Source organism: Phycodurus eques, chromosome 7 (genome assembly GCF_024500275.1).
Source record: "Phycodurus eques isolate BA_2022a chromosome 7, UOR_Pequ_1.1, whole genome shotgun sequence".
Classification (NCBI taxonomy): domain Eukaryota; kingdom Metazoa; phylum Chordata; class Actinopteri; order Syngnathiformes; family Syngnathidae; genus Phycodurus; species Phycodurus eques.
Genome location: NC_084531.1, coordinates 18,878,636 through 18,891,016, shown reverse-complemented (window position 1 = coordinate 18,891,016; position 12,381 = coordinate 18,878,636). Strand labels below are relative to the sequence as shown.

Here is a 12,381-nt window from a genome sequence, read left to right as displayed (position 1 = left end):
CACTAACCTTGCAGAAAACTCTCAATTTGCTACACAAAAGTCTAAGGCCACAATAAGATCTATTTTAGATTGGTATGCCGTAATAAGCAGTTAAAACTCAATAGTGTACACCTCCTGTTGACAAAAGTGAAAGTGCTTGTACATCTGTTTGTTAGTTATGAGGCTACTTCCTGGTTCATAGGATGACGAAGAGATGGACAATGTCTTTACAATTCTGAGGGTTGGAGGGGTTCCTCTGATGCCATTTTCAAATAGAGAAAATGCATTTCTGTATCCCAGGGGTCTCTGAAATTACTACAATAATTATCCTGAAATAAGTCTCGTAATACTTCAATCCGCAGTTCAACAATCTTAAAAGGTACCAGAGACACAAACAATATTGTACTACTTGAATGTTTTGAATTTTACCAGAACGGAGACAGGAATGAGCGGAGCCACCAGCAATGATTCTGTGCCTACCAACGGTGACCCAAAATAATATATATAAAAAAATAAAATAATCGCAACATTGGTGGGGGATTGCTTGGCATATCCGCCTCACAGTTCTGTGGACCGGGGTTCAAATTCCGGTCCTGCCTGTGTGAAGTTTGCATGTTCTCCCTGTGCCTGTGTGGGGTTTCTCTGGGTACTCCGGTTTCCACCCACATCCCAAAAACATACATGGTAGGTTGATTCCATCCATCCATTTTCTGAGCCGCTTCTCCTCACTAGGGTCGTGGGCGTGCTGGAGCCTATCCCAGCTGTCATCGGGCAGGAGGCGGGGTACACCCTGAACTGGTTGCCAGCCAATCGCAGGGCACATAGAAACAACCAACCATTCGCACTCACAGTCATGCCTACGGGGAATTTAAAGTCTCCAATTAATACATGTTTTTGGGATGTGGGAGGAAACCGGAGTGCCCGGAGAAAACCCACGCACGCACGGGGAGAACATGCAAACGCCACACAGGCGGGGCTGGGGATTGAACCCGGGTTCTCAGAACTGTGAGGCTGACGCTCTAACCAGTCGGCCACCGTGCCGCTGGTAGGTTGATTGAAGACTCTAAATTATCCGTAGGTGTGAATGTGAGTGCGAACGGTTGTTTATGTGCGCCCTGCGATTGGCTGGTGATCCGTTCAGGGTCTACCCCACCCAAAGAATGCTGGGATAGGCTCCAGCACGCCCACAACCCAAGTGAGGATAAGCAGTACGGATAATGGATGGATGGATGGATATTGAGCCCATACATTTCGTTCCTGCTGATACAGTGAATGAAAAGTCTTTATGTGAATCAAAATTGCCCTAAAAATCAATATCAACACTAAAAGTTAGCTCGTGGGAGTGACGTTTGAGCCTTTCACTGTAAATGCATCATGTTATTCGGGGTGTTTGAGAGCTGCTTTTATAGACGGAGCTTTGCCAGCTCTCCCATTGCTTCAAATCCTAAATGATTAATGAACTACTTATCACTAATGTTTCAAAAACACGTTGTCTAGTTAGGATTACGATGTAATTCCTGTTCGAGCAAAGAAAGACACGTCACATGAACATCGCTTCTCCTTGCAGGAGGCGCTATCAGTGGTGAGTGAAGACCAGTCCTTATTTGAGCCTCCGTACGCTGCTGCTGCCCCTCTCCCCAAGACAGACATGACTGCATCTGGCGCGCAGGACTATGGCCAGACTCACAAAATCAACCCATTACCCCCACAGCAGGAGTGGATCAACCAGCCAGTGCGAGTCAATGTCAAGCGGGAATATGAACATATGAACGGATCGAGGTAAGAAGCAGAACTGTGTGTGGTCGATATACAGTTTAATAATGTAATTCTTAAGATAACAAAAGTATTTTGTTTTGTTTCGTATTGAATTGGGTTATCAGTAAAGCCAATTACTGTTACCAACAGGAGGTATCTACTTTGGGTGAGATGCTTAATTATTTGAAGCGGTTTTCCTGACCTTTACTGACCCAAGGAACATATTTTACATCTAATCTCAATGCACAGCACCAAACCAAAATGTCACAAAAGGTATATATAGTCCACTGAAATAATGATGATCAATTGTTTTATGTTTAGATGAAAACAAAGCTATCATTCTGTTACCTGAATGGCAACAGAATGAGACACAGGTTCATTGTTCCATTTCCCATCTAATGGAAGAGCATTTAATTGCTCTTTTTGTCACTATATGTCAATCGCATAGAAGACACACCCGATAAAAGTTGTCAACCGATGGAATGGAAAAAAAAATATGAAGCACAATATTTTAAAGTTGTCAGATTTTCCACCAGTAACAGTTGCAAACAAAATCCTGATGACTCAAACGTGGCGGACATGTTCTACTAAAAATGTGATCGTTAACCTATCCAATCAAGTTTGTGTAAGGACTTTTTTCCCCTCATAAAAACCCTTAAACTGATATTTGTTTTGATCATTTACAACGGATAACTATTATTTAGAAATGTACCAGATTCTCTTGAGAACAGCCTCAGTTTAACTGTCCTTCGTTTTAGACAAACAACCATTTCATAAGCCATCGTAATATTTTTTGCAAAATGTGCATAACAGGGAGTCTCCAGTGGACTGCAGCGTGGGTAAATGTAATAAGCTGGTGGGGAATAACGAGACATCTCAGATAAACTATGGAAACTACATGGATGAGAAGAACGCCCCGCCCCCCAACATGACTACGAATGAACGGAGAGTCATTGTACCAGCTGGTAAGTCTTCAAAAGATAACTACCTCTGAAATCTGTGTATTTGTACCCATTTCATATACAGGAGCAATGAGTTCTCAGTGCTGTCTTCGTTGGTCCTTCTGTTTTGACACAGCTTCGCCAACGCAGCCCTATTTTCATTTAGCTGTGTGCCAGCATTTCATCTCTCCTACAAGAGTGTGGCCAAGAGTGTGCAAGTAGAAATATCTGTTGGCCTGCCAGAGCTATATTTCTTTAACAGCTATGGTTTCACCAAGTTAATAATTAAATATGTGAAATGGCACAATTCGTGTAGCTGCAAGTGCAGTTTCAGCACTGTAACGCTGAAGAGATGTCTTATTGCCAGAATTATTCATTCAAGCCGCAAAGATGGGGAGTGGTTACATTTTTCCCGAAAGCAAATTCACCGCAAATTGATTTTATTTAAATACAAACAAAAGAAAATAAAAAGGATTGGACTCAAGGTGAACTGTCACAGGTTGTAAATTGATGCAGACAGACACCGCAGTAGTCCAACAACCACACAGTGCATGGAGGCTGCACTGTGACTACTAAGAGTCTGGATTCCAGATTGTCTTACCAGTATATTCAACAGACACTATGGTTTGTTGAGTAGTGTCTCTCCAGATGTAACTATATGTAAGAAATGTTGAATAATGACAGAAAGGGATTTGAAAATGAAGACTCCCCCGTGAAAGTCGATTTACCTGAAACATTATTCTACTCTGATGAATCCTCCTGTGGTTTAAGGAGGACAAAGAATTATTTATATCTAATAACTGAGCCACGTCTGCTCCTAATAAATCATGGCATTTTCAACTTGTTCATTTTTTCCTATTCCTTTCTGTCACGAGATGCTCAATGCTCAACTCACTCACTTTTAGTCCAGCAAGTTCAAGTAGTATGTGTAGGTAATAAACGACTACTTCTGTTCCTTCTTCCCTGCAGATCCTTCGTTGTGGTCCCAGGACCACGTACGCCAGTGGCTAGAGTGGGCCATCAAGGAGTACGGCCTGTTGGAGATTGACACATCCATGTTTCAAAACACGGATGGCAAAGAGTTGTGTAAGATGAGCAAGGATGACTTCCTCCGACTCACCACCATGTACAACGCCGAAGTTCTTCTCTCTCATCTCAATTACCTCAGGGAAAGTAAGTGTGCTTTCCAAAAATGGTCAAGAAATCGCAAACAGGCAGGAGATGAACGGTTCTTTCCCAGATGGAGTTGTAAAGCAATCCATAGAAACTGTGTGGTAGACTAACTTTGGAAAAGGGAAGGTACTTTCCAGCAAATCTGAAAGGGGGTTGATCGGGTGACATTCTACAAATCATATTTATAAAGGGAGAATGAAGCCACAGACACGAAAGAAGAGATTCAATGTTGTCCAGTACCGATCCCTGGTCATTGTTTACAAGCGTGTAGTTTCCCTTTTGTTTTCTTGACTTTTAGACCATGTCCGTTGTGTTGGCTCTGTTGGTCAGTTTGAAGATTCTCCTCCATAATGACTCCCTGGTCATTAGCAGCATTCTGGAAACAGTGTTCTTCCCTATCAAGATATCCATCAACTACATGTCTCGCTGTACTTTGCTTGCCATACACCACATGGATTTTTGAAATGAGTCCAGCTGCATTGCCTCGGGAAGCAGGCTAGGCCAGTGTGTCCAGGCAACTAAATTCGAGCTTATTACCTTTGAAGAGGCTCTCGATGGAATCCCGCTTCATATGTTTCAGCTGGGAACCCAAAGCTATTTGCTGAGGCAGTATGCAAATGCCTTTGAAATATAAAATATAACATCTGGTGGGGCTAAGATTTTTAAGTGCAGCAGCTCAGTCTCAGTGATTCTCACAGAAAACTGTTGGAAATATCGTTGAATGCTTTGCATTGTACGTTAAAGAACAGTGGGAGCTGCTTTCACTGCTGCAGAATATCAAGAAACCGCACTGGGTGGAGTGATTGATGTCTCCACTAAAATTAACATTGCTCCCAAAACGTTGTGATGGACCTCAGCGTGATGTAATGGGAACTGTACTTTGTGGGTGTCAACAGTTTTCCCCATGCACGTTGTCAGAGCAGAGAGGGATGCTTGTCATGAGTATAACAGCCTCATTGTGCAATGCTGCAGCGCGGTGATCTGTCTGACTGCCACTAGGCACTGCAGTTTTCATTATGGCCACCGGCTGCAGGACTTAGCAACGGCTTAGGCATGCTGTACCATGACTTTGCCTATTGCTGCCCCCTCTTTTGATTTAGACCTTGTGTGCTGTGGAATCCTCTCCGCTTGCCTGTTGAAATTGCTTTGGATCCATTCCCGACAAACAAAAGCAAAGAATGCTCCCTTCCCGTGTTTGGGCTGACCTGCTTCGGAGCAGCTGTCTGGGAAGCACACGGCATATTATTGACACTGGAAGCCTAGGGGCAGGACGAAGTGCGTTAGTACCAAATGTCTGAGCGAGACAGAGTAGGAAGATGGAGGATTGAGGCAGACCCTGCAGGGACGATGATTTGGTTAACTAAACCCATTCCCTCGTCTCCTCCTGCAGCACAATCACAGATGAGCGTAAACCTGTCCAGATAATAGACTTCTGGCTTCACTCTTGCATCTCAAGTGCTCAAAAAATGATGGAAGGGACGGCAGAGCTAAGCCCTGGAAGTATTAGTGATTATAGGACACGTGATATCTAATGGACATGATCTCCCACCCACCTTCAAACAGTACATTGTCTAAATGGGCAATGCAATCATTTCATAGACATCTGTGTGTATCATGCGTGAGTCTGTTTATTGAACCTCTGATTAACATTCCACACAGTCATTAAGCTCTGAATGTACACTGGGCACACGGCTGGGACACGCTTCCCCACCCTGCGGCCATAGTGTAGCCAAACATAGCCGCCATGTCTCACGCAGCTTCATCATTCAGGTACCCACACTAGTGCCTCTGCCAGTACAATGGGAACATCTGTCTGGCCAACCAGCTGCTTGTAGTAACAAGGGTAGTTGCCAGAGCAATATTTTGGCTTGATTCTCGGTCACTTATCCAGATTTTTATAAATGATGGCTGTCTGCAACTCAATGTGCTTTCAATTTGGGGTGCAATTGGAGAATTTGTTCAAATTAGTCTGTCGGGGAGGCACCATGGATTGTTTGCTTTATCGCACCCACATAGTCAGTTTGATACCACATGTGCAGGGAACCGAGCACACAAGGGGGGTAAAAGCCAGGTTAGGAGAGACTGTAGAAGTTATAGGAGTAACAAGACACAAATTGGGGGTGTAAGAGTAACAATCAGTTCAAGAGCTTTTGGAAAGGGCATGGAAACAGTCCAAGCTGGTCATGAGTGAGCACCATTCGAAAACAGTAATAGTTTTGTTTCTCAACTGTTGCCGTTTCTTGTGTATCTGGACGGATTACAGTGGGAGTCAAGTCAAAATGGGAAAGTGGAAGAAAAAAACGAGTGATAAGTCTGGGCTTCTGCACCGCACTGTTGCTGAGTGGGGGACATTCTCTAATCCTTAATAGTTTATACAGACCATAAACATCTGGCCTTGAAGGCTGAGTAGGGAAAATGTTTCTCTCTCTCTTTTTACCCTTGCAACATTTTTATTGAGCTCCTTGCACATTAGTTCCTTCTACTGGCAGGTTATCATTGGTGTGCAGGGGCTGGCTGGTCTGGCTCTGCGCCCTATACTGTTAGTCGTCTTCTGCTAGCCGCCTCAACAGAGCTAGTATGCAGCTGCTCACTTTAACGTGGGCCTTCAGACATTCAGCGCTACAAGAATTTACATCATTTTGAAATAAGTGGAGATGCAGATGGCTTCTGCCAAACAGGAATGCTGATATTGGACAATTGGTTCATTAGTTGGACAGACCTCATGACAGGCGACTGTTTTATACAGTATGTATGCTTCTTCCACTAACTTTTCTCTGAACCTACATCCATCTATTCATCCTTTTTCGATCATGTTTATCCCGTGTTGGGCCTAGTGGGTGCTGAATGAGGGACTTAATGGGGGACTATGGTTTCGTGTTATGCAGTCAAGTAACCTTTACTGTTTGTGGTTCCAAAGACCATTCAAATCAATATCGATTGAAAAATGCTTCAGAGCTATAGTGCGCGAGAGACCGCATATCACTGAAAATGTAAATGATAATGCAAGGGTGAATACATAGTAATCTCCGCAATTTCTGTTAATTATTTCATTAGTTCTCAAGCTGTAGATGATTTTTTTCAACTTACAATTTACAGTACATCCATGCCTGAGCTCTGACTACAGACAAACTTCAAAATTTAAACAAAAACATTGGGGACATTGTAATTTAATGAACTCCAACACAGGAGCTGTATTTAAGTTTAATAGCAGCCAACATATCAGAAAAATCAGATTAGGTGTAGTTCCACACTGAGACATATTGTCCATCCATCCATCAACTTTCAATGTCTCTTAAAGCCTTACCCAGCAGATTTTAGGGTGCAAGGCAGGGTACACACTGGCCTCGTCGCCAGTCGTTCACAGGACGCATATAAATACAGCCATACACACCATCACTGAGTGGGTATTGGAACCCACATTGCCTGCATGGAAGTCTGTCAAGAAACCACTACAGTACACCATCGTTGACGTCAAGGTGAACTACAGCCAAAAAAAATAAACCTATTGCATGGACTGATTTTAGTACAGTTATTGTATTGGACGTCATACGATTCTGTAGGTGTAGCTGATGTTCTTGCCAGTCTTTATATAGAGGTAGCTACAATTCTGAGAAACTTTCAATTGTTATTCTTGTACAAACACGGATGTACAGCTTTAATTTTCTTAATGTAATGTTTTGGTGTTTTGCTTGTCAAAATGTGCAGTATATTCCAACCAAAACTCAAGCAAGTCACTCTTCCCAATATAGTGGAACCTCCAAGGTTGTATCATTTGACCAACATTTTTGGGACAAATCTGAATTTAAATAGCACAAAACTTTGGCAGTCACGAATCAATTCCAGCGAGACGTCACTAAGTATCGCAAGAGTCAGTTTCACATCAAAGGATTCTGGGTGTGTGGTTGGCTTGTAATTGTTTTATTCTGACGCTGATTGCGGCTCATATTTTGGCTTTTTTATAGCTCATTAGTTTTTTTTTACATTTTCATATTACCAGTGGTTAACTTGTATTACACTTGGGATTGTTTAAATGACAGTTGATAAAGGTTTTAGGATGATCACAAAAGTTCCATTTGATTTCCATTGTTTCCTAATGGAAAATCAGATTCTAAACCAGAATAAATGGGAACTCGAACCGTCAAATCCATTATATTATAGCATAGTATGACATTCTTGTGACAGTAGCCTTATTGTCTCTCTATAAATAGTTCGGTACTCTTAAGTGACTTACTTGGAACCTCTGGTTGTTGACAAAGTCTATGCCACATGTTTAGGTGATGATATCCTGTGGTTCCACAGAATAAACAACCTGGATTGACAAAGGTCCATCGAGATGCTTGAGACCGAACTCTGTTAGTGTTAGGCCCTGACTAACTGGAGGACCTTCTTTTTCGTAACAACAGTTACATTACGTAGTCTAGAACAAGAAATGGGGGGAATTACTCGTGGGCCACTGTGCTGTCAGATTAGCAGAACGTGTTTGTTTTCGAAGAAAGGAAGAGGTCGTCCAAAAATTATGCAGCATAGTCAAAATTCCCTGTCATTTGCCTCTCTCTCGCTTGCTCTCACCCCTCCTTGCTCTCCCTCTCCAATGCTACAACGATGCTGGACTTCTCTGCGGGATGGTTTGAGGTTTTCTCAGCAATGCTGCCTGTTTGCCTGTCTGGGTCAGCCCACATATGTGGCGCACAGTAGGAAAAGGGTTAAACAGCCCTTTTCCTTCTCCCCTCAGTCGCCCCCGTTTTCGGTTCATCTTTTCCCTTATACACTTTCTCCCTTATTCCAAACACACTTGCTTTGGTGGCTCGCTTGACTTTTGCGTGCCTGCTCTCAGCATGAGGAATTATTTTTGTATGAGGAGCTGCGTTTGATTGCTGTGCAGGGACCCTGCCTCATACAATGGTTCCCCTGTTCTGAGGCCCCAGGTCTCTAAACGAGACCCAGAGCCTTGGGGGTGCCGTGGAATAGGTAGAACTAGGAGGGGTGGGGTGTTGGTTGGCTAGCGTACATTTGTGGAGCAACCCTCTCCCCTTTTAGCTTTACCCCTTAAAAAAACAGAGCCCTAGTTGGCTACTCCATCCCCCTCAACACTAGCACAGAGGATCTGAATCAAATCATACACAAACTTTTCTCCACCGTTATTCATTTTGTCCAATTCAGAAAAAAAGAAAACTTTCCTCCCAACTCAGCAGTGCTAAATCTTAACACGCTCCACGTAGTAGCAGCTCTTGTGTTTTCTCTGTGCATTTTTTTTGGGTCTGTTTTTCCACTCTCTGATTTATGCCTGGGGCAGCTAAAATTAAGAGAGCATTTTGGTGCCGCCCAGGGTGCCTGTGTAAGTGCAGGAATGCACCGCCGGGTTCTGCTACATAAGGTGAAATGACTAGGCAGCCTTTATTATTCAGGGTTAGACTTTGCAATGAAAATGCTGAGTGATTTCTGGAGTTGTTCCTAAATTTTAGGGGCATCGACTGAGTTTGCAACTTGCTGCATTTAGTTTGTTCAGTGCTTCAGTCATATAGTATACAAATGCTACTGATTAGTTTGTTATGTCCAAAATGGGACCACAGTTCAGAATAATAAGAGCAGCCGAGTGCTAATGGGCCATCTAGTGCCACCTATTGGTGCGTTTTATATTTAACTACAGTACAATAGCAGTGCGCTTGTTTAGGCCAAGGGAGTAGGCCATTTGTCCAATCAGGGGTTATTCAGTGTTGTTATAAAGTCAGCAAAGTGCTGTACAAAACCTTCAAAAATCTATGATGCAATGCCCAAACAAACGTTTATTATTATTATTATTAATAATAATATAAGTATTCACTGGTTTATATACCAGTTCCTTTGAGGTTTTATTTTCTTTCAGTATTCCATGATGGGTTGAATCAAATGCCTGAAGGTTCCTCACTCTTGCTTTAAGACATACTGTTTTCCTTTACATTTCTCATTCAGTGTTTTTATCAATTTTACAGTTTTGTTAGCTCTTAATGCTAATTTTGTCTCCTTGCAGGTAGTTCATCATTATCCTACAATACACCATCTCACACAGACCCATCCCCACGTCTGACTGCCAAAGAAGGTAGGAGCACTTCTTGTTATTGTTTCTGTTTGGAATTCATGTTTCTATTCATAAATGGGAAAGGGGTGTGAGCTACAAAGAGATGGAAGAGGAGAAAAGGGGAAGTAAAAGTCAGTAAATTGCTTGGAGGGGTGCTCACACAAGTCGAAGGCACTTTCCCTGCTCGCTTTTGTACAAGCTCAAGCGGCAGGTGTAGCTTTTGTGTGTCAAAATGAGACAAGCCAGCTTGGAGAGAATAGGAGAATATTAACAAGGATCTGAGAAGCGGCGTGCTGATGAGTTCCATCCGCAGCAGGCGGGGTGAAGACTGACGGTGAATGCAGTGATTGTGGAAAAGAGGCAAGAGGTGGATATGCATCAGTGACAGGTGCTGAGGCAACAATGTGTATGAAGCAGGAGGATGATTGGCTACTCAGAGCACATTGTATTGATCATGGGTAGTGAGTGTGTACATGTGATGGTTGAAAAGAGGGCAGTCAGAAGACATTTTGCATTTTTTGGGGAAACACAGGTACAGTCGATATTATAAGTCTATGCACACAGTTAAATGCCAGGTTTTTGTGATATGGAAAAAAAAGAGACAAAAACATTTTCCACCATTAATGTAACACATAACCTGTAAAGCTCAGCTGATTAAATAAATGTTTTTGAGAGAATAAGTCAAAATAAAAACGACTGAAAAAATGTGGGCGCAAGCGTGAACACCTTCTTGTAACTGGAATGCGGCTGTCTTTGGAATTAACCAATCACATTCAAACTCATGTTAAATCGGAGTCAGCACTCACCTGCCATCATTTAGAGTGCCTCTGATTTACCCCAAATACATATCAGATGATGTAGTGGGCTTTTGCAGAGATTGTTTTACTTTCGAGAAGAACCTTGTAGGTTTTGCAATAACACTGACTAGTAATTTTGACCACAGCCACATCCCAGTTATACGAGGGTGTGCGCACTTGTGCAACCACATTATGCAAGTTGTTTGTTTTCCCACTTCCCCTCTCGAAAAGATGTAACAAAAACCAATGCAGTTTTGCAGGTTAAAGGTTACATTAATGGTGGTAGAAAAGGTTTCAGGCGTGTGTAGACTTTTTATACGCAATGTACACCTGCACACTCTAAAACATCAAAAAATAAATAAATTTGAAAAAATGCTGCATCCCAAAAAAAATAGATTTTGTAGTATGACACGTCTGCTGAGTTTTGATTGCCTTTTTAAATTAGGTATTTATTCAACAGTATTGTTGACTGTTGTGGTGTACAACAGTAGACCCCAGCGGATAGGGGGGGAAAAAATGTAAAGCCCAAACAATTCTTGAGTAGGTGGGGATAAACCACCAATAAGCAATTTTGAGGTTGGTTCCTCCCCCCAAAAAAGAAAAAAACAAAAAGAATAAAATAAAACACAATTTAGAAAAGAGAAAGAACAAAAATTGAAAAAAACATTTGAATAGATGAATATGCAAGTGCCGAACTGCGAGTATGTCGGGGTCCACTTCAAAGCATACCTAGAAGTGTTTATAATATTTTGGCCAACTAAAATAACCAAAATCTTGGGAACACTGCAATTTTACACAACTAAAAGAACACCTGGTGTGGTCGAAATAAAAACAATCTGTCCTAAGATGATGGTCAACATACAATTTGTACGGATCTCGAAAATGCTTGCCATGGTAAAATCTTGATTGATGTACAGGCATTTATAACACTTTAACAATCGTTTTTATGCGAAAACAAACACTCCATCTCAATTCATCCTGACACTTTTTTCTTCTTAATTATCAAACAACTCACATAAAGAAAAAACATACTGGTGACACTGCAGTCTTTGAATCTGAGTAGGTTTACTGCATACTTCATTTAACTGTCAATAATATTCTTCTTCTTCTCCAATCACCCCTTGTTGGTTATGCTCCTTTTGGAATAAGTGTCACCCAAAAAATTAAAAAAATTAAAAATCCAAAGAAAAAGCAAACAAACGTTTATCCTTCGCCCATTGAACTTCGGTTTCTTGTGATATGCGTGACGATCGTGACGTTTTGTGCAACGTTAGAGGCATTTTTCCAAATAAATTAGTCCTACTCAAACTAATCCAGATTTTGTGTTTTTAAACCAGCTATGAATTTTTTTGCATGAGACATTTCCAATAAAATCATAGCAAAAAGCCGAACTAAGCCTTTTCGGACGACGCCCAGAATGACTTCCTGCAGATACTTTTTCACTCTACAAACATTACTATGGTGACATAACACAAACATGGCCGAATCTCCCATTGCAAAAAGAAAGCTACACATCCTTTATGTCGGCCATATGGGGTCACCACCAGAAGAGCGAGAGTGCACTGCAACAACAATGATAGCACAACTAGCAGGATGAGAGTCCCATCCAGGCAGGAAAAGAGGAAACTCTGCATCTGATAAATGTCCAAGAATGCCCTCGGACTCGTTATCTGCCTCAGGC

The 12,381-nt window shown here is 42.0% G+C and overlaps 1 protein-coding gene across 3 annotated transcripts in view; it reads left to right on the top strand.

Moving 5' to 3' along the window:
• The window catches only part of fli1 (Fli-1 proto-oncogene, ETS transcription factor), a 36,401-nt gene that overhangs the window by 12,114 nt on the left and 11,906 nt on the right, over positions 1-12,381 (top strand). For all 3 annotated transcript variants that reach the window (XM_061681337.1, XM_061681338.1, XM_061681339.1), the window contains 4 exons: positions 1,547-1,758; positions 2,548-2,699; positions 3,645-3,848; positions 9,856-9,924. In XM_061681337.1, the coding sequence (XP_061537321.1) occupies positions 1,547-1,758; positions 2,548-2,699; positions 3,645-3,848; positions 9,856-9,924 (637 nt within the window). The remainder of the gene's footprint in view (positions 1-1,546; positions 1,759-2,547; positions 2,700-3,644; positions 3,849-9,855; positions 9,925-12,381) is intronic.